Consider the following 26,262-nt stretch of genomic DNA (forward strand, 5'->3'; position numbering starts at 1 on the left):
TTGCTTCTGGGGGACCTTAAGCCCACTTCTGCTTTGACTGAGTCCTGCATCCTGCCATCTGCTCAGTTAGGAGAGTATCTGAGTCCTCACCAGCCTGTGAGTTTCCTGTAAGAGCCCTTGGCTCCCTGGTACACTCAGTCACAGCTCACCAAAACACATGCACTTGCTCACACAGGAGCTGGCTTCTCGGGGCTTCCAGCTTGAGCTCCATTCTAAGCTCCAAAGCCCTTGTGCTGAGCCCCTCATAAATCTAGATGACCTCCTTCTCTAAAAAGAAAGATTTCTTAGTTCCTTGATCCAGGCCACCCCACACTGTTTTGACGTTTCCTCTTAAAAAAGGGTTGTGTTAAAAGGTCCTTTCTTTCTAAAAGGCTCAGGCTCCTTTTTTTCCTAAGAGATACAGAATGATGGCAGCTTCCAAAGACACTCACAACTGCTGGAGAAAGTAAAGAGATCACATTTTCCCCTTTCCCAAGTTCAGGAGACTTCTTGTCACATATTTACACAGTCTTGGGAGGGGGTATCAGTCACTCTGGATTCTGAGATATTTCTAAATGACACCACCTCTTGCTTAAGAAAGGAACATCTGACCTTCTCTTACACATCTTAAACTCTTTGAGGATAGTCTCAATATCCAGATTTTAGAATTGAGTGAGTCTCACAGTAGGCTGCAATGCCCAGGTCCTCTTCACATGTGGAGATAACTGTGAAGCCAGGGCATCGTGATAGCCCTCCTGCCCCTGACTGAAGAAGGCAGCTTTTCATTTCCTTTTTTTTCAATACATAAAGTAGAAATTTTTCTTGACAATATTCAATGTCATGTTATCATTTGTAGGCCTTTGAAGACATATATATCGAGCAGCGAAAGACCATCAAGACCATGCTGGAGTATGCTGACAAGGTTTTCACTTACATCTTCATCCTGGAGATGCTTCTAAAGTGGGTTGCTTATGGTTTCCAAATGTATTTCACCAATGCCTGGTGCTGGCTGGACTTCCTGATTGTTGATGTGAGTACTCTGAAGTTCCCTCTTCTGTTTCTTGGCAGAGGATGATGAGCATTGGTCCTGGCTGTGGCCAGCAGTATGGAGCAGACTCTCTGGGCAACACTGATTTAGTCCAAATACAAGTGCTATTTTCTACTTCTCCAGTGGAATTATACCTAAGACACATTTTGTCAATTTAAGTGCCACCTTATATTTAGTGACTTAGTTTGAAAAATAACATTTGAATCAGTATATTACATTCTAAGCTATGCAAAAGTAAAGTTGTTTTCTAACCTTGTTTTTAATTCTCACATTTTATATAGTTACAGTTGTTAAAATTCTTCACGAGCATCTTCGGCAATAGAATTTGTCCGCAGTTGAGCCTGCTCAGAAATATGTGTCCCATATATAGAATATTAATTGCATGTGAATTTGAAAGTCCAAAACCAATCAATATCACTGGATTTATCTGGTGATTAAAAACAGATTGGCTAACCAATATTTAAAGGATTTATTAACTTGCATTGGTGTTTAAAGGTATTAAGATGGAATGTCAGAATACAGAAGGATTTAAAGTAATTGAATATGGTAAATTATTCCTAAGTGTAACACGCAAAGGGCACATGAAGAACTACATTAAAAATCTTCTTGAAATGCAGAAAGATAATAAACAAAAATTAAAGACACATATGTTTATGTTTGACAATTACAAACAGCAAAATGAGTATGTCAAAGATGCTACCACACTTTCTCTCGTGTGACAGGTCGCATAAGACACCATTCTTTTCACTTTTTTGTGTGTAATTGTGACAGATCAGTAGTTTGATGACAGCATAGCTAAAATTTTATATATGTAAACAAGGATAAGTTATTATATCCATGTTAACTAAATATAAAGAAACCCAAAAAGAAAGTTAATTGTCTCGCTGCCTGAACTAACATTGTCTAATATACATCATCTAATATGAACTCACATTGTCTACTATACTCTGAAATCTACTATTTTAGATTTGTGAATACTCTTATGATTGTACGTTAAACTGGTTGATACTTTGTTTAAAATCAAATATTCTTTCTAATTATCTGTTTTCTTATTGAGCTATAAGTAGAAATGTCACGTCTCTGGTCCTAAGGGAGCTTAAGGTTGACCAGTAAGGACGAATGCACAGTTTCCCTTGAGGAAAGGTTTCTTGAGAGTAGAGTAAACCAGTGTTTGAGTGAAAAGAATGCCAGTAACTCTGGAAGAGAAAGGGACACTGACTTGTGCCAACCCTGAATGGTAGTGCTTGAGGGTGGGCAGAGGTCGGGGAGTAGGAGGCAAAGGTCTGTAAGTGGAAGACAAATTCAGAAAGACAAGTGCTGGGGGAACCCATGATACCATCCAAAGAAATGTGAACTTAGGGGTTTAGTGGACAGGAAGATTCTGAAGAATATCTTCCAACAAACAAAACCGCAGAAGACTAAAGATGTCGATGGTGATTCAGGAAGACCCAGATGTGCCTCCTATTCAAGTGCGGCTAAACAGCTTACTGAAAGTGGTATGGCTTACCACTTCAGTTCTCTGATAGTTCTGGCCCAGCTCAGAACATATTTCATTTGTCTAACTGTTCTTTTGTCCATTAATGTACGCCTCTCCCTCGGATTCTGTCTCCAGAGAATGTAAAGCACTCTAGATCCTCCTGGCTTGCATGTGGAAAGCCTTCACATGATAATTTTAATTTTTGTTTATTATCTTTTTGCATTTCAAGAAGATTACTCACTTTATTCCTCAGTCATCTACAAAGAGAAGACTTACAAAGCCCTGAACTTGATGAATTTCATACCTCATTTCCCTCTTACATTTGAAGACTTTGCTTTCAGATTACACATACAAAATTAGTATAAACAAACGAAGGTTTTGTCAAACAAATTCTGTTTACTCCCGTCATTTTTCTTAGAAAACATTTTTCAAATACTTATACTTATTATTGCAATACTTTTAAAAACTATATTATGTATTTGTTTCTGCTTATCTGATTTTCAAATTTTGGTGTGCTTTAGAATGAGATAACTTTTTTTCTGAGTTCATATAATAGTTATAACTCTCAAAGGTAACTGGGTATTTTAGTGATGACTATGACAGTTTTTTTTTCCCAACTGGAATTTTTAGAATTTTTACCAATAACACCAGTAATCTGTGTAAATGACTAAAGAAAATAACAACCTTAAAATTCTGTAGTTATACTAAAATCTCAACTTTTCTTTATTTTCACTCATTAATTTTACTTGCTTTAACTAGTGATAAGTCCCAAAATGTGATTTATGAATCAGCACTGTTGCTTTTACCAGAGAACTTAGAAAAATATAAATTCTCAGGCCTTTTCCCGAATGTACTAAATCAAACTCCACTAGCTCTCAATGTTTTTTTTTAAAACTGAAATTAGACTTTTTTTTCCATACAAATTTTGATCACAGCTTCCCATACCCCAACTGCTCCCAGATTCTCCCGTCCACCCCGGCCCCCAGATCCATATCCTTTCTTTCTTTTATTAGAAAACAGGCATCTAAAAAAAGGCTGGGAAGACAAAACAAACAGAGAATAACATTTCTGTTATAGCACTTCGTGATCTTAACCAGTTCTGTGTGGTGTGGACACTCGCCCAAGTTTGAGAACTACTTGCTTCTTTGTTGCGTAGAGCAAGGTTGAGGGATGTGTAGACACTTTTATCTATAACTTTTAATCAGTTGTCTGCTCTTTTTTTTGTATAGGTATCATTGGTTAGCTTAACTGCAAATGCCTTGGGTTATTCAGAACTTGGTGCCATCAAATCCCTCAGAACGTTAAGAGCTCTAAGGCCTCTCAGAGCCTTATCCCGATTTGAAGGAATGAGGGTAAGACCAAACATCTTAGAATCTGCTGTGATTATAATTAAGAACAACCTGAAACTTTCTACAGTAGGAAGGGCAAATCCATCTTCATGTTCACATAACCAACCAATCAGCAATATGAATTCAGTGTCCCTAATGCATATCATCATTTGACTCAACAGAACACAATGCTCAATGCTCTTAATTCCCTTCATTTTCCTTAGGGAATTCTTGATCATATCTCATAGATTGCTGATCTGTACCAAGATTACCTATCATCCCTCTATTTCGAAATGTTCAGGACCTCTTACTTGATGTCATTTAAAACTAACCAATCATGACTCATTGTTTCTTCACTCCACTTGTATTATGTACTTGGTGCCTGTTGAAGTCTGAATCTGGCCTTTTGGTTTTTAAGCACAGACAGAGATATCTAAAAAGTAGGTCAGCTGTAGAAATCTAGTACTCCCCTAGAAAGGCAGTACAAAAGACCAGGAGGAATTCAAGCTGACATTTGTTACCCCTGGGACAAAAGCCCAAGAACACATATCATCACCACATAGAAAATAATTGTACCCTGTCTCCATGGTATTGAGTATTAAAAAAATTGTAGAAATGGATGCTTTTTGTGATACTTAAAAGTTTCCTGTAGGGCTGGAGAGATGGCTCAGCATTTAAAAGCACTGGCTGTTCTTCCTGAGGTCCTGAGTTCAATTTCCAGCAACCACATGGTGGTTCACAACCTTCTTTAATGAGATCTATTACCCCATTCTGATTTGCAGGCATACTTGCAGACAGAATACTGTATACATAATAAATAAACATTTAAAAAAAAGTTTCCTGCAATCCTAGCACTCAAATATTTGAGGCAATAGGATTGCCAGCCTACATAGTCAGTTCCAAGCCAGGCTGAACTACAAAGTGACACCCTGTCTCAAAAACTCTGTACAAGACAAGACAAAAACAAAAACAGAAATGAAAATAGTTCCTCAGACTTCATCAGAGTATTATAAGCACAACCATAGAGGAATGTTATGAATGTATGTAGGCATGTTTGTGCATGCTTTTCTATATACAGAAAGAAATGATTGGTTGGCTGTTGGATTTTTTTTTCTTTAGCAATTAAATAAAGCCATGCTTTTGCAGTAGTAAGCTTAATAAACAAAGGATGCTAAATCGTTTGTACTATAATATGTTTCATTTTCTGTGTCAAATTCATCTTTCATATACTCCCACTTCCTCTTTCTTGGCCTTGGGACCAAATCCCAGGTCTTGTGTATGATAAGCAGGTGCTCTGTATCACACTATACCCTCAAATGTTCTCCTTTGTTCTCAATTTAGTATTGCGCACTTAGTATTGTTCATATAATGATTTTATAAATTTATGCCATTATTTGTTGTCTTAATTACTTGTTGTTTTTAATTATCTTCATTCCTTGTTGAAATCTCCTCCTACATATACTTGCTTAGCTGCTAAGAAAGTATTCCACAATGTAAAATTCATTTCATATTCTTCTGAAATTTAGAATTTAAAAAGTCTTAGATCAAGCTATTGGATATTCCTACGTAACGTTCAACTTTGACGAGTGACATCTTTTTTCTATAATTTGACTATTGTTTTCTTTGTTATACAAAGTATTATATTTTATATTATGTGTATGGATATTTGCCTGCTTATATATGTGTGCACCACATGTATGTAATGTTGTCCTTAGAAGCTAGAACAAGGTGTCTGAATCTCTGTAGCGAGTTACACACAGTTCTGAGCCTCCATGTTGATGATGGGAACCAAACCTAGATCCTCTTATCTAGGAGTCATCTCTCCAGACCATTATTCTCTCTTTTCTTTTTTAAGATGCACTTATGTATTTTCTCTGTATGTTTGTATGCCAGTGTATGTGTGTGTGCAACACAGGCATTCAGATGCCCTTGAGTCTAGAAAAAGATGTTAGATCCCTGAAACTGCAGTTACAGGAGAATGTTAGCCACCTGACATGGGTGCTGAGAACCCAGTCTAGGCATTGTCGAAGAGCAACAGTGCTCACAACAGTTGAGCCATTTCCCAAGCCGAAATCATTATTTTCTAATAATATTCGAAAGTCAGTGAACATAAATACTTGTCTTTTCATGGGTTTCTTCCCTCTCCTCCTGTGCCAGGTTGTTGTAAATGCTCTTCTGGGTGCCATCCCATCCATTATGAATGTACTTCTGGTCTGCCTGATTTTTTGGCTAATATTCAGTATCATGGGTGTGAATCTCTTTGCTGGCAAGTTCTATCATTGCATCAACTATACCACTGGGGAAATGTTTGACGTGAGTGTGGTCAACAACTTCAGTGAGTGCCAAGCGCTCATAGAGAACAACCAGACAGCCAGGTGGAAGAATGTGAAAGTCAACTTTGATAATGTGGGACTTGGATATCTTTCTCTGCTTCAAGTAGTAAGTGACCACCTGATAATTGCTGGCAATGTGTCTAAAGTTTTTTCCTCCACAATTAAATGTTCCCTCACTGCTGTTAGAGTGACTGTCCTCAAAGAGAAGAAAGATAACACGTGTTTACTGCCACCTGCACACTGTTTGTGGTAATGTTAATTAGTAAGCCTTGTGACAAACACTGAAGGGATCCTTCAAAAAAGAACTATCATATGACCTGGTAATTCCAGTCCTGGGCATGTGTCCAAAGGAAATGCAAGCTCAGTGTGTGAAAACATGTCTACATTCTCATATCTTTCACATACATACTGATTGCCATTGCAGCAACATTATCCACGATAGCCTTCTAAGTCAATCAGTGGATGAATGTCTAAATAAAATGGTATATGCACACATGGAATAAGATTCAACCCTGTTTCATGCTGATACTCTGTTCCTGAATGCTTTCCTAGGTTCCTTCTAATAATCACATCAGAGTCAAAGGCTGTTGAGGTGACTTTTATGATAGTATGATTTTACGATCATATGATCGTATGTTGAAATGACTTTTGTGACGGTGGATCAGGATATATGTGTTAAATATGCATAAGAAGATTTTACAAAGCATTGCATCTATTACCAAATACTGTCTACAGAATTTGAATAATAACCATAAACCGTGTTATACAAATGTATTTGAATGAATCTTGGTTACCGTCTTACACATTTTTTTAAATCGTTTGTCTTTGTAGAGCTCTACATGTTAATACACATATACACTGTGTAGTGTACACTCAAATGAAGCCCATCTTTCACCAAACATTTGCCATTTTTTTGTGGTGAAAATATCTAGAATACTGTCTCCCAGCATTTTAGTCTCATCTTTTGTTAGTACTTCTACCCTGATGATTTATTTTCTAAACTGTAATCAAGAAAAAAAGTAAGTATTTTGACTGTTTTACAGGCCACATTTAAAGGATGGATGGACATCATGTATGCAGCTGTTGACTCAAGAAATGTAAGTCTATTGAGGCCAGAAATGAATATATCCATATTATTGTAAATTGTCAATGGCAAACAACAACAGAAAAAAATGGTATAGTTATAGGTCAATTTAACAGAACACAACTATTTTACCAAAATAAAGTACTTACATTATTTCTTTTTAAAAAAATATTGGTTTGGGATCCTAGTCTTTAGTTACAGAGTTAAAATTTCTTAACATGCTAAAGATCTAATAGTCCCCTTAAAAATAATTAGTAGCCCAAAAATTGAAGATGGCCAGTTTTTCAACTTTTAATTAAAAAGTTTTTCTCAAGTCACTGTAAATATTTTATAAGATTTATTTTATTTTACGTGTGTCAGTGTTTTTGGCCTACTTGTACGTCTGTGCATCACACATGTGCCTGGTGCCCACAGAGCCCAGAAGAGGGCATTAGATCCCGTGAAGCTGGAGTAACAGACAATTGTGAACCACCATGTGAGTGCTGGGAATTGAGCTCTGCTCCACTGGAAGAGCAACAAATACTTGTAACTGCTGAACCATCCCTCCAGCCCCTCACTGTGATTTCTTCTTTTGCTTTTCTCTCTTTTTTTTCTTTGTCTTTTCTAATAAGCTTGGGCCCTGATGCTTAAATTTTTATGAACTGTATTTTTGAAATGAGACATTTTATTTTTGTGAACAGAAATCCTCCTCAGGGCGATTTTCTTCATGTGCCATACGTTTCCTCCAGCATCTGATCTTCTGTGGGGTCGGATATGACTAATAATGACAAATGGTAGGGAACACAGGAAACACAACAAACAAGCCAAAACTTACTAGTGTCTCCTGACAGGAGGTAGAAGTGTGTGAGAGAAGGCAGAGATTTGCAAAATCAACCTTACAAATGCAGTGGAGTTTTGTGCTTTAGTTTTTATTAATTTCATACAGTTGATCAAGGAAGAAATTGACATTTTGGAAAGAGATTGATTTCTAGTTTACTAGAGTCCCCAGATTACTCTCAAAATGTTATTTCTCTGTACCAGCAATTAGCTCTGTATTAAAAATCCCTGAGTTGTTTTTACCAACCTCATAAAAACACACAGAAGAGAGAATTGGATAGAAGACCATCGGAGGCAGAAAATGCTAAAAAGCCCTGCAATGCATCAGCAATCCCAGCTATGAGAGTTTTCTGAATCATGATTGAAAATGTTTTACTTGTCACTCAGAATACCAAGGGCAACCTCATGTTATCCCGCTTAATTTTGCACAGTAGCCTTGTGTGCTTGGTGCTAACTCTTTGCATTATTGAAGCAGAGAGGCTCAACACACACAATACAGAACGTTTTTTGAACTCTGCCCAGAAACTGTGTTTCTACAGGAGCTCTCTCTACCTCTTTGATTAGTTCATCCAGAGCTATTTCTACCTTAGCAACAGTGCCTACATGGCACACAGCTTACCATGCATCTCTATTAGTAACCTAGCAGAAGCTGTCTGCTACCTAAGCACTCACACTCATGCATACGGCAGAAGACAAAAGCCAACTGGCCACTGAGACAATGAGGAAGACTTTCTGGCTTTTTCTTTTACTTTCATTTTTTATTTAATGTATTTATTTGAGACAGGCTCTCACTGTGTAGTCCTGGCTGACCTGGAACTCTCTATGTAGACCAGGCTAGCCAGGAACTCACAGAGATCCACCTGCCTCTGCCTCTTGAGTGATGGAATTAAAGGTTGTGCCACCATGCCAGGTTCTGCCTTTTACTTTCATTAGACACACACACACACACACACACACACACACACACACACACATACACACACACACACACACACCACTAGATAAATAGAATAAAATAGTTGGGTATTAAGATATTATTTGCCTTTTGCAACATATTCTTGAGAAATTTTTACTCCTGTGCAAGTGTATAGGACAGTTAGTCTATGTATAGACGTGAACAAAAGATTTTGAAATGACAAGAACTGGAATCAACTGAAAAATAATAGCGACAAGTAAGTATTATATAGTGGTAGAAATGAATGTGAATGCATTAAGACACAGAAACTGCATATGCATCACAATTGTGTTTATTGGCTCAAAACTGGTACAAAATAAACCTACTGTTAAGAATATCAAGGTATCAATTCTCAAAAATGGAGGCTAATGTTGCTACCAGCGATGGTAGCATCTACGTTGTGGAAGAATAAACCCACCAGGATTTCTGAAGTACCTGAGTTGTGTTTTTCTTATAAAAGGGGGTATTTCATTTAAGCTTATATGTGAGAAACTTTAGTATATTGCATTTAATTTTATGAAATTTGAAAATATATTACAATGTTATACATACATATACATATAGATAAGTCAAATGATCGGTGAACAATACCTAGTTTTACAATCATTTTGATTTCTACTTTATCATGTTTCACTTCAAAATGTTTGTTACGACCCTTAAAATTGATGTCACAACATGATAAGCTACAGCTTACATTCTTTATCACTGATAACTGACTCACTGAGTTATTAGAAGTGTACTGTGAGACTTGACCTTTTTATTACAGCAGAAGCTTTTTTATCACTCATTTTTCTCCAAGGTCTGGACAAGCAGAGGACTGTTATAATACAGACTGCACCTACTGGAGAGAGCGGGTCACTCTACCCACTATCAGGAAGAACAAACTCTGCCAACCTACTCATACGTACATGCACAATGTGGTTTCTAGCCTACTTGGGAAGTGTGTACTATTAAACTTTCCATGACTATCCATCACTATTGCTTGATCTTGGCCTTAAGCGCTTTTCTACATGTTAACATATTTAACTTTCACAAGCTACTGTAAAAGGTATAGGTTCGAGTGTTTCCATTTCACAGGTGAGAAGACTAGGCAGAGAAAGTAAATATTAGCTATTTTAAAATAGCTAAAATAGCATAATGGGACTCTGACTTCTCTACTGTGGGGTGAGGCAACTCTATCTACATGCCATGTTGCGATCTTTGCTTATTAAGGAGAAGAATGTTCACAGTCTAAGGGTTTATTTGGTGAGACTATTATAATTATTTAAGCTTCTGCTTGAATGTCTTCATTTTCTCAAGTCAGCGAGTAGTCTTTCAGGATTCAATAGGCACATTAGACCTGGTTGCTCCTGAAATCTGTTCAATATTTGTCTGTTTCATATTTAGAGATTTGAAAATTCAATGATGTACTCTTTATGAAATTATTCAATCTAATGGTTACCATTCTTCATATTTTAGGTAGAATTGCAACCCAAATATGAAGACAATCTCTACATGTACCTTTACTTCGTCATCTTCATTATTTTCGGCTCATTCTTCACACTGAATCTTTTCATTGGTGTCATCATAGACAACTTCAACCAACAGAAAAAGAAGATAAGTATATCTATGCGCTCTCTGCACTGGGAGGCTTGAGCTGAGCCCATCACACTGCTGCCATTGTGCGGCAAAATGTGTTTGCCAAGGACAACAAGGCAAACTTCAGAAAGTCTTTTGTGATTTAATGAGTTGTAAGAGATTAGGTCAGCCAGGCATGGTGGTGTAAATGCCTTTAATCCCAGCACTTGGGAGGCAAAGGCAAGCAGATCTCTGTGAGTTGGAGGCCAGCCTGGTCTGCAGTGAGTTTCAGGACAACCAGGGGTATGCAGAGAAGCCATGCCTTGAAAATGAAAATTAAAAAAAAAAAGAGTGTAGGTCATTTATAGTTTAGATTCAACACTTTGAAGGCTCCCATGAGTGAATGTGCCTGCTATGACATAACTAACATGTTGACTGAGTGTTGATCTTCACGAATGATCATTAGCAGCATTAGGAGTGCCGACTTTCTCACAGGCACTCACATAGATTTTCCAGCTAGTAAAGAACATGGTTTTAACAATGTTTTGTTTTTCTTTCTTTACTTTGGAGGTCAAGACATCTTTATGACAGAAGAACAGAAGAAATACTACAATGCAATGAAGAAGCTGGGATCCAAGAAACCTCAAAAACCCATACCTCGACCTGCTGTAAGAACAGAATTCTTTCTTATCAGTGAGAGCTGTGGTTTCTGTCATTTTCTTTTTTCTTTCTTTCTTTTTTTTTTTTTTTTTTTTTTTTTTTTGGTTTTTCAAGACAGAGATCCACCTGCCTCAGCATCCCGAGTGCTGGGATTAAAGGCATGCGCCACCACCGCCCAGCTGGTATCTGTCATTTTCACAGCCAAAATTCCAGAAAGGAATAGCTTTCTGAATTTGTAACCCCATATTTATATTCTGACTTGATAGCCTAAATATGTGCCATATATCTGCATATGTCAAAATCATTATTTTTTTTTTTTTTGGTTTTTCGAGACAGGGTTTCTCTGTGTAGCTTTGTGCCTTTCCTGGATCTCGCTCTGTAGACCAGGCTGGCCTTGAACTCATAAACATCCGCCTGGCTCTGCCTCCCGAGTGCTGGGATTAAAGGCGTGCGCCACCACCACCCAACAAAATTATTTAATATATAATGTTATATACAACCATATAAAACACATGTAAATGCTTTTTTAGTCTAAAATGATGGTAGATCACAAAGAATTAGAGACATTAAGATATTCTTATAATGTAGAGAAGATATTACAAGTGTTTACATATGTCATGTGGACACAATGGATGCCCTCTGACTGCCTTACATTTTGATTGGCACAGCTTAGGTAGTCTCACTGCCTGCTCAGCTCGTGAGGTTGAATGAAATCGTGAATGAATCACAGCTACGGGTTTTTTTCTTCTGATTTTAAATATCATGAATATTTGTATTTTCCCCAACTCCCCTGCCCTGAAGTGGGATCATGCCATGCCTTTTATGATTTTTATAGCTTTTCCAGTTGTCCGTTTTTCTTTTCTTTTCTTTCTTTCTTTTTTCTTATAGAAGAGTTTGTTCAGGGCTTACCGTTTCAGAGGGTGAGAGTTTGTGACTGTCATAACAGAGAGCAGGCGGGCAGAGTACTCCATGGTGCTGGAGTAGTAATGGAGTAACTGGGAGCTAACACATTAATCAACAAGTATGAGGCAGAGAGAACTAACTCAGAATGATGCTAATATTTTGAAACCTCAAAGCCCACCCCTAGTGACATACCTCTTCTAACAAGGCCACATCTCTTTTTTTTTTTTTTTTTTTTTTTTTTTTTTTTTTTTTTTTTGTTTTTGTTTTTCGAGACAGGGTTTCTCTGTGCAGCTTTGCGCCTTTTCCTGGAACTCGCTTGGTAGCCCAGGCTGGCCTCGAACTCACAGAGATCCGCCTGGCTCTGCCTCCCGAGTGCTGGGATTAAAGGCGTGCGCCACCACCGCCCGGCACAAGGCCACATCTCTTAATCCTTTTCAAACAGTTCCATCAGCTGAGGACCAAGTATTCAAATATATGAGCCTATGGGAGCCATTCTCATTCAAACCACCACAAGATATTTTGTCTTGATTTTTACATCTTTATGCCTTCTCTATTCTTTTTTCCTTCTGTATGGGAAGATTATTTATGTTAAAGAGATGATGGAAGCATTATGGCATGTCTGGTGAAGGATGTAAAATTAAGCACTTTCTAAACAGGGAAGCTACATTCTACAGCAACCAATTACAACACTGTAGTTTTTATGGGTGCCTAAAATGCAGTTGTCCAATTACTGCCAGTTCTTTTTGGAGATTGTTGAGGGGGTCCCTCAGTTCTTCCATCATTTCTGAAGGAATACATCAGATATTAATTCTTGGTGCTCTCCCAACTCAGTACCCACAGTTTAAGACCAATTAGTAATCTCCAAGATTCTTGATTTTATGAATCCATTGACAACAATAAATAACTAGGTTCAATCAAGTTTTCAGTATGAGAATCTGCCAATAGCTCAGAGGCAGTGGGTCACTACATTAGACAAAAGAAAAGTAAAACTTGAGCCCAATCTTTAAGAAATAATACAGTTTGAATAGTTGGAAGCTAGTAGAAAGATAGTCCCTATATGATAAAATATATACTCTGAAGCCTTAGAAATAAGCATTTTAGGAAGAAGAGGAGTCCATTTGAATTCCTAAGTGGTAGGCTCAAGGTTTGAAACATAATCCCCAGTTAACAATGTAAATAGAATCTTCTTGTAAGAAGAGCAGAGTCCCATGAAGAAAATGAAGGTTACTGAAGAGCACTGAACCTGGAAGGGAATGCTAAGGCAGAGACAGCACAGGGCTAATCCAGATGTTGTCAAAGTATCACGTCAACAAAATGCACACCCCACAGAAGGCGTAGAAGCGTTCAGCTGTGGATGCTGATAAATGAAAGAGAGCTGACTAACCAGGGAAGCCTTTTTGAAATGATTCATTACTGAGGAGCCAAGAAGAATGAAGAAGTTTCAATAAGCAGCATGGCTGAGACCGAGCCTTGTATAGGTGAAAGCCCTGACAGGAAAGCCACATGGAGGGCAGAGAATGGAAGTCCAGCTGAGTCCTGTGGGTGTAAAAAAGTGGGTCACCATTTATAGGAATTATCTCCACCCTAAGACCACTTGAAAGTCATTAAAGTGATCAAGTCATCTGGGGTTTTATGATGATCACTCAACAAGTTTGACAAAGATGGAGGTATGTGCACTACAGACAAAGTTTGGAGCTACTTTGGAGGTCATAGGTAGCCAACACCAGAGGGAAAGTGGGTGGATTTGGGGACTGCTGCTGATGTAGAACTAAGAGGGGTCTACTCATCTAATACAGAAACTAAAAGTCAAGAACAGGAGTGATGAACTGTCACTGTGCCAATGAGAGGCTCGGAGATGCAACATAGGATGTATGAGGTGAGAATCAGGGGCGTCAGTTTGTAGAATTTTGCAGCCAAAAATGAATAGAGATGAGCAAAGAAGACTTAGATGTAGAACAAAGGTTTCCTAGGATTAAGAGATTAAGTTTGAAACATAGTGAAAGACATTCTGGAAAGGAGAGAATTGCAGAATAAATTGCATAGGATGGGAGCAAAGAATGGACAGTTCAGGTTAGAGAAGAAAAGGAATGGAGTCCTTTAAAAGGTGTTGAGTGACACAAGAAAAGAACATGGGAACTCAGAAAGTATGCAATGAATAAAGTTGTTGAAGAATATCTTCTTCCCCCAACAACAAAAAAGGAAGAGAAGTAAAAATGTTAGATAAAAGAATGTTAAAGAGGGACAGAGGATTGGTAATTAGTGCTTAGGACCTAGATTAATTTACAAAACACATGCTTTGGTAAGCCAAGCCTTCAGGGCTATGCAGTTTCTTGCAGTACACCCAGTGCCCTAAGACTTAAATTGGCAGGGACTCAGAACTGATATTGTACATGAGGCATCCCATTAAGATGCTATATGGGCAAGAAATCTGACGGAGCTTTGTCTAGTCATGATGACAAAATTAAGACCAATTGTTGCTTCTAAGAGAGTCTGGATTAACTAACCCCTGGAGGCGGTGTCTGTGGGGAATGTGGTGTCACTTTGTCCCAAGGATGCTCTAAAGCAGAGGAAGAAAGAATAAACTAAACAAACCAAATAAGAGCCAGCCATTTGCAATGCAATGCCACAAATTTCATGGTAGGTGAAAGAACAAAGTCTTCTGAGAGTACAAGACATCTGGACCTTAAGCAATGTCATTCACCAGACAGATAAGGGGTGGCCCTTATTTCAGAGAAGAGATAGATGAGCAAGCTAAAATGACAGGATGGAATTTGTGTGGTGGACTGAGTGGTGGAGATAAAGAAAATACAGAAAGCTTGCAAAGACAAACTACAATGAGTAGAAACTAAGATAGGAAGTTGGGGTTGGAAGTAGTCAGTGAATGGAGGCCTGGAAGGAAAGAACCGTATGAAGAAGTAGAGGTTCAGCCCAGACAGCTAAAGGTGTATTCAGAGAAAAGAACCAAACAGAACAGTTGCCATTTGGTGTCCAAAAAATTGCTACTAAAAGTGATGAAGACTTGCATTGGGGAGTGGGCCGAACACTGTGATGGAGAGTACAGACCAGCAAGTGTCAAGTTCTGGGACAACAAGCTATTGATGTGTAGGCAGCAGGGCACCAAGTCATTCTAACTGAGAAGATATAATTCACAAAAGTCAGAACAAGGCCTGAGCTGCAGTGTCTCAGAATTCCTAAGCAGATACAGGCAATATGGACAATAACAGTGTCTCTTGATGACAACTGTTTCCACATGAGGACTTACTTTCACAAGCAAGACAAAAAGCCAGTCACTTCTTGAAAATAATGTTCAAGCCAGGAATGGTAGTACATGTCTTAAATCTCAGCACTCAGGAGAGAGAAGCAGGAGGATCTCCCTAAATTTAAGGTGAGGATGGTCTACACAGTGAGTTCCAAGCTCCCTAAATTTAAGGTGAGGCTGGTCTACACAGTGAGTTCCAAGACAGCTAGAGCTACATAGTGAGACTCTGTTTAGTAAAAAGAAAGAAAAGGGAAATGAAGTTCAGATCAACTGACACAAAGTTGACTAAGTTCTGAACTTGTTTTTAACAGTTTTTTGTTTTTTACAAGAGTCACTCTGTGTATTACCTGTGGAAAGGGAATAAGAATACCTTTTATGTTACTACAAAAAAGTTATCATAGCCAAGAAATTAACCTTAATAGACTATCACAAAATATAGAACTTGATTCCATTATATCAGATTTCCCACTAAAATACTTTTTCTTCAACTGTAATTTAAAGTTTATCTATTATAAACTTGACAATGGAAGATAACAAAGCTTTTCGGAGAGAACAGAGTTGAAGGAGGCTGGGGAGAAAGCAAGAGGAAATCCAGGACAAGTGTTTATTCACTCATTAAAGGTGGTGTTAATATCCATCTCCTAGCACATGGAGCAAAAATGTTTATTACAGCTACAAATACTTACTGACTGTCCATCACAATTACATACGGATGCTTGGGGTACTGAGACCATCAGCTGTTCTTAATATTCTTTTTTTTTTTTTTTTTGGTTTTTTTGAGACAGGGTTTCTCTGTGTAGCTTTGCGCCTGGGCCTCACTTTGTAGACCAGGCTGGCCTCGAACTCACAGAGATCCGCCTGGTTCTGCCTCCCGAGTGCTGGGATTAAAGGCGTGTGCCACCACCGCCCGAATATTCTTTTTTATAAAGTTCATAGTATGAATAGTATTCATGAAGCAAATTCATTTGAGAAAAGTTGGCTATTCCAATACATAAAACTTGACAACAGATAACACAAGAATGGTATATTTTCACAGAAGATAAGTTTTCATATTACTAAGTTGAAATCAGGTAAGTTGAATGAGTTTTTTTGTTTTGTTTTGGTTTTGGTTTTTGAGATGGGGTTTCTCTGTGAAACAGTCCTGGCTGTCCTGGAACTCACTATGTAGGCCAGGCTGACCTTGAACTCACAGAGATCCTCCTGCCTCTGCCTCCTGAGTTCTGGGATTAAAGATGTGTGCTACCATTCACCACCCAGCAAATGAGCTCTTTTTCAAGTGTTGGTGAGTGTATTTGTCTGTGTTGTTTGTTCCAGAACAAATTTCAAGGGATGGTCTTCGATTTTGTAACCAAACAAGTCTTTGACATCAGCATCATGATCCTCATCTGCCTCAACATGGTCACCATGATGGTGGAAACTGACGACCAGAGTCAGGAGATGACCAACATACTGTACTGGATCAACCTGGTGTTCATTGTCCTGTTCACTGGCGAGTGTGTGCTTAAGCTCATCTCCCTCCGCTATTACTATTTCACCATTGGATGGAATATTTTTGATTTTGTGGTGGTCATTCTCTCCATTGTAGGTAAGAAGGGGAGCCTTTACCTTCTGCGCTAATAAGGCCAGGTGTGGGGCAAATGCCGTATTTGAGAGGTTGGAGCAAATATAAAATTCCAGGGTAGTCCGGGCTGCGTAGTGAAATCCTGTCTCAAAGCACAAACGAAAAGACAGAAACAAAGTGAAAGAGTATTTGATAGTGATAGTCTATCATTAAAAATGCTAGAGGTATTTCTTATCATTTCAAAATTTTAGAGAAGGCATGATCGTCCATTCCTTTTGGTTTTTCGTATTTGTTATTTCATCTGTTCATGAAAATTATGCACTTTTTTCTTTTTACTATCTTGCCTCAATTTAAAAGCCAACAACTGCAATTTAGATTGTCTCCTTACTCAGTCACATTCTCATAAATAACTACTGCTTTGAATAAACATCTAACACTCACTTATGCATAAATCCTTAAAAGTAGTCAGATAATGCATAGATATGACCTCTTTGATAATTGGAGTGGTATATATGTGCATTTGTATACATTGACACACATAGGCTTCATGATTTCCTGGAGTTCAGATAGCTCCCTATATAGTTCACAATATTCCTTTTTACAAGTAGACATTATAGGCTGGGCGGTGGTGGTGCATGCCTTTAATCCCAGCACTCGGGAGGCAGAGGCAGGCGGATCTCTGTGAGTTTGAGGCCAGCCTGGTCTACAAAGTGAGTTCCAGGAAAGGCTCAAAACTACACAGAGAAACCCTGTCTTGAAAAACAAAACAAAAAAACAAAAACAAGTAGACATTACATTCAGAAATCCAAACTATATTCATTATCATCATAATTTATTGTTTACTCATATAAAGGATATGAAATAAGAAGCTAAAATCAAATATAATAGGATTTAAGGAGAGGAGAGGCTCTTATTTTATTATTACTATTATTATTATTATTTACTGATATTGAAATGAAACCTCAGGACCCTAAACATGTGAGGAAAATTATCTACCAGTTACTATGAAAGTGAGATCCCAGTTACTAGGTTGGGCCTATTAGAGGAATAGGAATATAGATACTAAGAGGGAAAAAATACGTCCAGGAGTACCTCATGTTTTTGCAGTTTTCAGATAATGCATTCTGTGCAAACAGAAGGTCATGACAGCTCCACATTTGGCAAGTCAGTCTGCACCAGTTTTTCAACAGTTTAGATGATGATAGCATTTTTTTAGCAAGAGGTATTTTTAATTAAGATCCACAGGTTTTTTTATGGACACAATGCCATTTTATATTTAAACTGAAGTATATTGTAATTATAAACATTTATCTGCACCAAGAAAATAACCAGAAGATTCATGTAATTTGTTTTCTTAAAAAAATATATGTGGAGGGCAGGAGAGATGGCTCAGAGATTAAGAACATTAGTTGCTTTTCCAGAGGTTCTGAGTTCAATTCCCAGAAATCACATGGTGGCTCAGAATCATCTACAGTGAGATCTGGTGCCCTCTTCTGGCATGTATGCATGCAGGCAGGCAGGCAGAACACTGTGTACATAATAAATAAATAAATCTTTTTTTAAAATGTGTGTGTGTATTTGTGTGCACACACATGGTTATGGGTATTTTGCCTGCATAAATGTCTGTGTACCACGTGCATGCAGGGCTCATGGAGGTTAGAAGAGAGCACTGGATCCCCTGGAACTATAGTTAGAGACAGTTGTGAGCTGCCTTTGTGTGTTGGGAGCAGAAACTCAGTCCTCTGGAAGAGCTACAAGTGCTCTTAAGCCCTGAGCCATCTTAGCTCTCCCGTCCTATAATTGGTTTTCTTGTGTATGACTTTATTCCGGTTATCTGAAACCAGAGTGCTAAGACTAAGAGGAACATGTGCATCAAGAGTTGGATCTCTTACCAACACTGTACCACTGTGCCAGAGTTCTGTGAGGCAGCCAGATGGGGAATACAAAAATCTGACCTCATAGGAGGGGAGAATAAATGGGTGGTGAGCCGAGGCTACAGAGTATAAAGGGGGAGAGATGGGAAGAGGCTAACCAGTAGGAACCAATGAGTTATAGTGTCACAGAAAACGGCCATTAATATTTTCATTTAGAATAAAGACCTCAATGGTACAACACCAAATATACCAAAGTTATTTTAGTGAATAAATATTGCAGTTTACTTGCATACACAATTCGTGTGTATGTATATGTGTATATATATATATATATACGTATTTATATATGCATAGGCATACACACATATCCATATTATAGCTATATTAGGTAAAAGCATTAATAAATGTATATTTATTGGTATTTTTGTAAGTCTTGTACGTTCAGTTTGCAAACTAGATAGTACTTGTCTTAATCATATAAAACTTTTCTTTGCTGCTGCCATTGACACTATTGGCTATCATTTTTCACAGGAATGTTTCTGGCCGAGCTGATAGAGAAGTACTTTGTGTCCCCTACCCTGTTCCGAGTCATCCGCTTGGCCAGGATTGGCCGAATCCTACGCTTGATCAAAGGCGCCAAGGGGATCCGCACGCTGCTGTTCGCGCTGATGATGTCCCTTCCTGCGCTGTTCAACATCGGCCTCCTGCTTTTCCTGGTCATGTTCATCTATGCCATCTTTGGGATGTCCAACTTTGCCTACGTTAAGAGGGAAGTTGGGATTGATGACATGTTCAACTTTGAGACCTTCGGCAACAGCATGATCTGCCTGTTTCAAATCACCACCTCAGCAGGCTGGGACGGACTGCTGGCACCTATATTAAATAGTGGACCTCCCGACTGTGATCCTGAAAAAGATCACCCCGGAAGCTCGGTGAAGGGGGATTGTGGGAACCCATCCGTGGGGATTTTCTTTTTTGTCAGCTACATCATCATATCCTTCCTGGTTGTGGTGAACATGTACATCGCCGTCATCCTGGAGAACTTCAGTGTCGCCACGGAGGAAAGTGCAGAGCCCCTGAGTGAGGACGACTTTGAGATGTTCTATGAGGTCTGGGAGAAGTTCGACCCTGATGCCACTCAGTTCATAGAGTTCTGCAAGCTCTCTGACTTTGCGGCTGCCCTGGATCCTCCCCTTCTCATCGCAAAGCCCAACAAAGTCCAGCTCATTGCCATGGATCTGCCCATGGTGAGCGGAGACCGCATCCACTGCCTGGACATCTTATTTGCTTTTACGAAGCGGGTTTTGGGTGAGAGCGGAGAGATGGACGCCCTTCGAGTCCAGATGGAAGAGCGGTTCATGGCTTCCAACCCCTCCAAAGTCTCCTATGAGCCGATTACCACCACGTTGAAACGCAAACAAGAGGAGGTGTCGGCTATTGTCATTCAGAGAGCGTACCGGCGCTATCTCCTGAAGCAGAAAGTTAAGAAAGTTTCCTCTATATACAAAAAGGATAAGAGCAAAGAAGGTGAGGGAACGCCCATCAAAGAGGACATCATCATCGATAAACTAAACGAGAATTCAACTCCAGAGAAAACTGACGTGACACCTTCCACCACGTCTCCACCTTCCTACGACAGCGTGACCAAACCAGAGAAGGAAAAATTTGAGAAGGACAAATCGGAAAAGGAGGACAAAGGGAAAGATATCAGGGAAAGTAAAAAGTAAAAAATAAATAAATAATAAAATTAAAATAAAAAAAAAAACAAACAAGAATATTCCATTTTGTGATCAACTGTTTACAGCCTGAGTTGGTGATGTATCTGTGACTCCCTCAGGAGGTCTATGCCAAACTGACTGTTTCTACAAGTGTATACTTAAGGTCAGTGCCTATAACCAGACAGGACCTCGGGTCAGCCGACGGGGACTCACTCCACCCGACACACAGCAGGGACAGGAGGTTTCTGTTTTCACAACCAGCTGACATTGCTGAAGAGGACAGCGATGGCTACTCAGACTACAGGAACAAGGGACACGGGGAGGGAAGTTCAATTTTGATGTAAATTTAACACGTGACACTTGATAGCAGTAACTGTCACCACTGTTTGTGTTTTAACTGCCACACCTGCCATATTTTTACAAAATGTGTGCTGTGAATTGATCACCTTTTCTTTTTCTTTTTAAATTCACGGGTTGTTTACTCTTATACGTGACTATTTTTGTAAATGGGTTTACGTTTGGGGAGAGGGATTAAGGAGGGGATTCTACATTTCTCTATGTATAACGAGATCTATTTTCAATGAAGGCATGCTGCAGTTCTCATTCACACGTGAAACTATCCCATCACACAAGGAAAGGGTTCACTTCTTATTTCAGGATGTTTTTAGATTTTTGAGGTGCTTAAATAGCTATCCATATTTTTAAGGTGTTTCATCCAGAAGAATTTTAATGTGCCTGTAAATGTTCCATAGAATCACAACCATCAAAGAGTTGTTTTATTTTTACATATCTCATTATATGTACATGTATATATGTATATATGTATATGGCCGTGTATATACATATATATGTATACACACATGCATACACATGCACACACAGACCATCACATGCTCAGAGTCCTGGCAGCATGACTGTAACATTTTTTGATAAGTGTCCTTTGGCAAAAAATATCCTATCAATCCTTTCTAAGAAACCCGAACTGACCAAAAACCATCCCCACTGCCACTTTCTGAAGCTGATTCTGCTTTCTCCTGCAGTATTGTTTAGCCATCTTCTGCTCTTGGTAAGGTTGACACAGTGTATGTCAATTAAAAAAAAAAAGTCTGCTTTGTAAATAGTAATTTTACCCAGTGGTGCATGTTTGAGCAAACAAAAATGATTTAAGCACAGTATTACTGCATCAAATATGTACCACAGTTAAGTATAGTTTGCAAGCTTTCAACAGGTGACATGGTGTCATTGGTTCCCTTAGAATCTGAAGCTGTTACTGCTGCATGTCTCTCTTGCTGATGCTGCTGTATCTTGACCCTTCCGCTGTTCAGAAGTCTAAAAGGGAAGCCATATGTCAGAGCGAAGGCAGGCAAATCATTGCATCAGGAACGCATTCTCCATGACACTGAGCAATGGGTTACTACAGTAAATGAGGAAGAGCTCCCCTGTTCTATGTCCTCTCGACCTTCACTGAACACTCTGGTGAGAAGTCGGACCGTGTAAACAAGTGGCAAACTGCTGAGATCTGTTGAAAGTGTATGGTTAGAGTTTTCTAAGAAAATATAAATATTGTAAAAAAGGGGGTTCATTTTACGTTATTTTTCAGCCTTTTGTACATAAAATGAAAAATTAAAAGTATCTTCAGGTGGATGTCACAGTCATATCATTAGTTTCTGTTCCCAGCACTTCTTAATTAAGGCACGTCACAAAGTAAGAGATGAAGACTGAGAGGCGGTGTAGGTTTCTGCTCTCATTGTTGGTACTGTGGACTTGCACGTATTTCTACAGTTCTCAAGCCAAGTCGAGTGTTCATTTGCTTTCAGTAGTAACGCCTCATCATTGACAAGAGGTTTCAACGGGAGCAGATGATACTCTTGGCATGGCTTGAATGGGATGTCCTCACCTAGCATTTTCCCCTAGAATTCATCCATCTTTCCTAATGTTTGTTTACACAGATAGATAGATGGATAGATAGAATTTTACTGACCCACATGGCACTAGAGCTGTATCAGATATGATATAGGAACCAAACTTCCTTTCTTCCCTTCTTCCTTCCTTCCTTCCTTCCTTCCTTCCTTCCTTCCTTCCTTCCTTCCTTCCTTCCTCCTTCCTTCCTTTCCCTTTCTTTCTTTGTTTCTTTGTTTCTTTCTTCTCTCTCTCTCTCTCTCTCTCTCTCTCTCTCTCTCTCTCTCTCTTTCTCTCTCTCTTCTCTCCCACAAAACCAAGTAGTGAAATGATATTACCAATTACAGCAAAACATTTTGTTTCACAAACAACATTCAATGTAGTTTCTTTATACTAAAGCTATTGACTTGTAGTGTGTTGGTGAATGCATGCAGGAAAATGCTGTTACCATAAAGAGCAGTAAGCCACATTACAATCAAGCCAAAAGAATAAAGATTTTTGCTTTTGTTTCTGTATTTATTGTTTTGTCTGTGTTTCTATCTTCGAGATGCCATTTAGAGGTAAATTTCTATCGTGTAAAAATTATCTATCTGAAAATTTAAATGTAAAAAGTACACATTAAGTATAATTATTCATCTTTAAATTTTTCATGGACTGGAAGCTAAGAAGAGTGTATTGGATATTTAGTTTTAATATTGGCCAAAAAGCCCCAGCTATGGCACCTGGTAGAGTAGCGGGAAGTTAAAAAGATTAATAAAAATTTGACTAACATTTTAAGTTGTGCTTCTTTTCTCCTCCCTGTCTGTGTACTGTTTGATTTGATTCCCCCCTTTCTTCTTGTATTTCCTTCCTTGCATATTCACAACTGACTGCCCTGCGTCCTTCTTTATCCCTCTCTCAGACATTGGCAGTTTTCCTGGAAACTCTTCTCCTTGGTTCTTTTCCATTCACTAAAATCTTGTTTAGCCCTGTCCACACGGACCATTCCCTTAAAAATATTCTGCCACTTTGTGGATGACACACACAATCTGTATATTCATTTTTTTATAATTTCCTCAGCAAAACTTCTAGGAAAGCGTAGATATCAGTTTTTCATACTATAAAATACATAATCAAAATTCACAGGTTTGCATTTCCCATTTAATTATGAACAGTTTGAGAAGTGCCTCTCAACTTTGATTGCGTCTTTGAATTACTTGTGAAGCTTCTAATAAAAATGTCAATGTCGGATGAGCAGGCCAATTGAGTTCCTATCTCCGGAGGTGAGACCTAGTCATCTAACATCTTTAAGACTCTCCACTGCTGATGAATCATAGCAAGATTGGGAATCAATGTCCAATAGGAAATATTCTACATAAAAAACATCTGCCACTTCCACAGCCTATTATTTAGCTCAGTATGCAGTGAAGGTGTTGCTATGCTTCTGAAGTATTTATCTTCCAGTATAAGGAGTATGAGGAATTGATACTGATCCACTTAAACTCCTGTAGTATTCTATTTGGTGGAAATAATTAGACTATTAAAATGATCCTGAGAATGTCAGCAAGACACATATGTGTTCAATATGACACCCAGCCATCCATAATGTATACTGGGTAATTTGAATTTGAGAGTAGTTTAAGCAGTATTAGGAATTCATAAAAAAAAAAAAAAATAGACAACTCTAACATGCCCTGGTGCATGAGAACCAGTAATCAGGACTGATAGAAGTTCACAGTGATTAGTCAAGTTGTCATTAACATTCAAAGCTAGACAGTAGGGCTGGGGATATGGCTCAGTAGTTAAAATCACTTGCTGCTTTCCCAGAGGTCAGGTGCTTGGTTCTCAGCACCTTCATGGTGGCTCCTAATGGTCTGCATCTCCAGTTCTACGGATGCAACATCTTCTCTTGGCCTCTGCAAGAATAAGGCATGCCCGTGTGCGCAGACACACAGGTAGACAAGCTTTCCATACTCACTTTTTGAGAAGACTAGAGTGGAAAGACTCCAAAACTCAACTACTCTATTCTGGAAGCTCCTCATGCAATCAGTTGTTTTCCTGAGCTCTGTGGTGGACAGACCAATCTACAGCAGGAAAGACAATGGGAACACGGGGAAGAAATGGGAGAGGCCTCTTCCTGAATGATCTTGTGGGAATGCCTGCTGTGGGTACCAGCCGCTGTGGCGGCGAAAGGGCAAAGCAGAGAGGCATAAGGAAGAGAAAGCGTTCCTGCTTGTCAATATTGGGGATCTGTAAAGTAAAACCACATGTCCCTCCTATCACTTTCTGATGAAAAATACCCGTGTAAACTGTGAAGAGGACATAGTGCAGCTGATGGTTACAATGACCCCCTGGATCCACACACCGTGCTTTTGTAGTTGTTGTTATCCTGTTATTATGCACTAAATACAACTCAAAGCATCTACTACAAGTCGACTTCATAAGCAGAGCTGAGGGATACAGATGAGCCACCAGACTCCAGCAGTGTGGCTCCTGCTAACAGGACCAACACTGTGAAGAAAAACAGAAACAAACATGGATTTTTTTTTTTAACTAGCTCTCTGAAGGAAGAGCAAGGTGTGGCCATTCTACAAGATGTATTGGCTACCTTGTTACAAGATGCTTGTTGGCATTAACATTGTACAGAGTAAATGACAGCACTCATGAATCAAGCTAATACATTTGTGCTTCTAAGAATACCAGGGAAATCCCAGCCAAGATCTTGTGACAGTGCTTCAGGGAATGCAGTCCCACAGAGCAGACAACTAGTTTCTTGTGAGAAGCAGTGCTTACCCAGAGACTAAAAACTAAAGCAGTTTATCTCATGACCTTACAAAATTGGGCCTTAGCCTGGGGACAGGGAGGCAGGTGCTGTCCTGCAGATTTTGCACAGAGCGGCTGTTACATTCCGAAGGTTCCTGATAGTATTTCTCTGACCTCTGAATTCCTGGTTGGCTGAGTACTTCAGGGAGGTTCCCTGTTCCCCAACTATTGGTTCCTCCCGACCACCCTATTGGTTCCTGATTCTGAGCCTTCTCTTGTGTCTATCCAGAAGCTCTTCTGATATGTGTGTGGTTCAGCTGCTTCTGGAGGCGGTCCACTCCTGGGATGCACTAAATGAGCTACACAAGCAGGAATCAAATGCCTGCTAGGGAAGCGTGGGCCTAGTGCCTCCTCATTATTTGTGATTCTCTAATGAACTCTTAATGTACCTCATACTAAAAATTGAATGTAATGATTGACTTCTTACATCCTATGAAAGATGAAGTATGTAAGCATATATAGATCAGAGATACTTCAGAAATAACTGAGGAACAAAGTCTAAAGCCATTGGCAATTGAAAGAAAGTGTCAGTTTGGGATATTTTAAATGCTTCTTTTTCAGGCCAGTGAAAGGACTCAGCAAGCTAGAGTGCATTCCACCCTTACTGAAGACCTGAGTTCAATCTCCAAGACACACCTGGAGGAAAGAGAACCACAGCATTTGCACGTTTGCATGTATGTGTGTGCACATACACACTCGTACATGCACACACACACACACACACACACACACACACACACATTATGCACACACTAAATAAATGTGATTCAAAATATTTCTTAAAAACAAAACAATAACAACAAAACCACCACAGGATCTATAACTTCTTGTGGTAGTTTGATGAAAATGTCTCCCATAGACTCATACATTTAAATGTTTGGTCCCCAGTTAGTAGAACTGTTTGGAAAAGGATTAGATGTGGCCTTGTTGGAGGAAGTATGTCACTGGTAAGGGTAGGCTTTGAGGTTTCAGAAGCCAACACCAGACTCCTCTCTCTCTCTCTCTCTCT

General features: G+C 39.0%; 1 protein-coding gene across 4 annotated transcripts in view; it reads left to right on the plus strand.

The window, feature by feature from the left end:
* Positions 1-23,222, plus strand: part of Scn2a (sodium voltage-gated channel alpha subunit 2) — a 139,361-nt gene extending 116,139 nt beyond the window's left edge. For all 4 annotated transcript variants that reach the window (XM_052725825.1, XM_052725823.1, XM_052725827.1 and 1 more), the window contains exons 20-27: positions 836-1,009; positions 3,734-3,856; positions 5,990-6,271; positions 7,209-7,262; positions 10,479-10,616; positions 11,141-11,245; positions 16,714-16,984; positions 19,366-23,222. In XM_052725825.1, the coding sequence (XP_052581785.1) occupies positions 836-1,009; positions 3,734-3,856; positions 5,990-6,271; positions 7,209-7,262; positions 10,479-10,616; positions 11,141-11,245; positions 16,714-16,984; positions 19,366-20,561 (2,343 nt within the window). In that variant the 3' untranslated portion in view covers positions 20,562-23,222. The remainder of the gene's footprint in view (positions 1-835; positions 1,010-3,733; positions 3,857-5,989; positions 6,272-7,208; positions 7,263-10,478; positions 10,617-11,140; positions 11,246-16,713; positions 16,985-19,365) is intronic.
* Positions 23,223-26,262: the final 3,040 nt, after the last annotated feature.

Source organism: Peromyscus californicus, unplaced genomic scaffold, assembly GCF_007827085.1.
Source record: "Peromyscus californicus insignis strain IS unplaced genomic scaffold, ASM782708v3 Scaffold_7__1_contigs__length_154581171, whole genome shotgun sequence".
Taxonomy (NCBI): domain Eukaryota; kingdom Metazoa; phylum Chordata; class Mammalia; order Rodentia; family Cricetidae; genus Peromyscus; species Peromyscus californicus.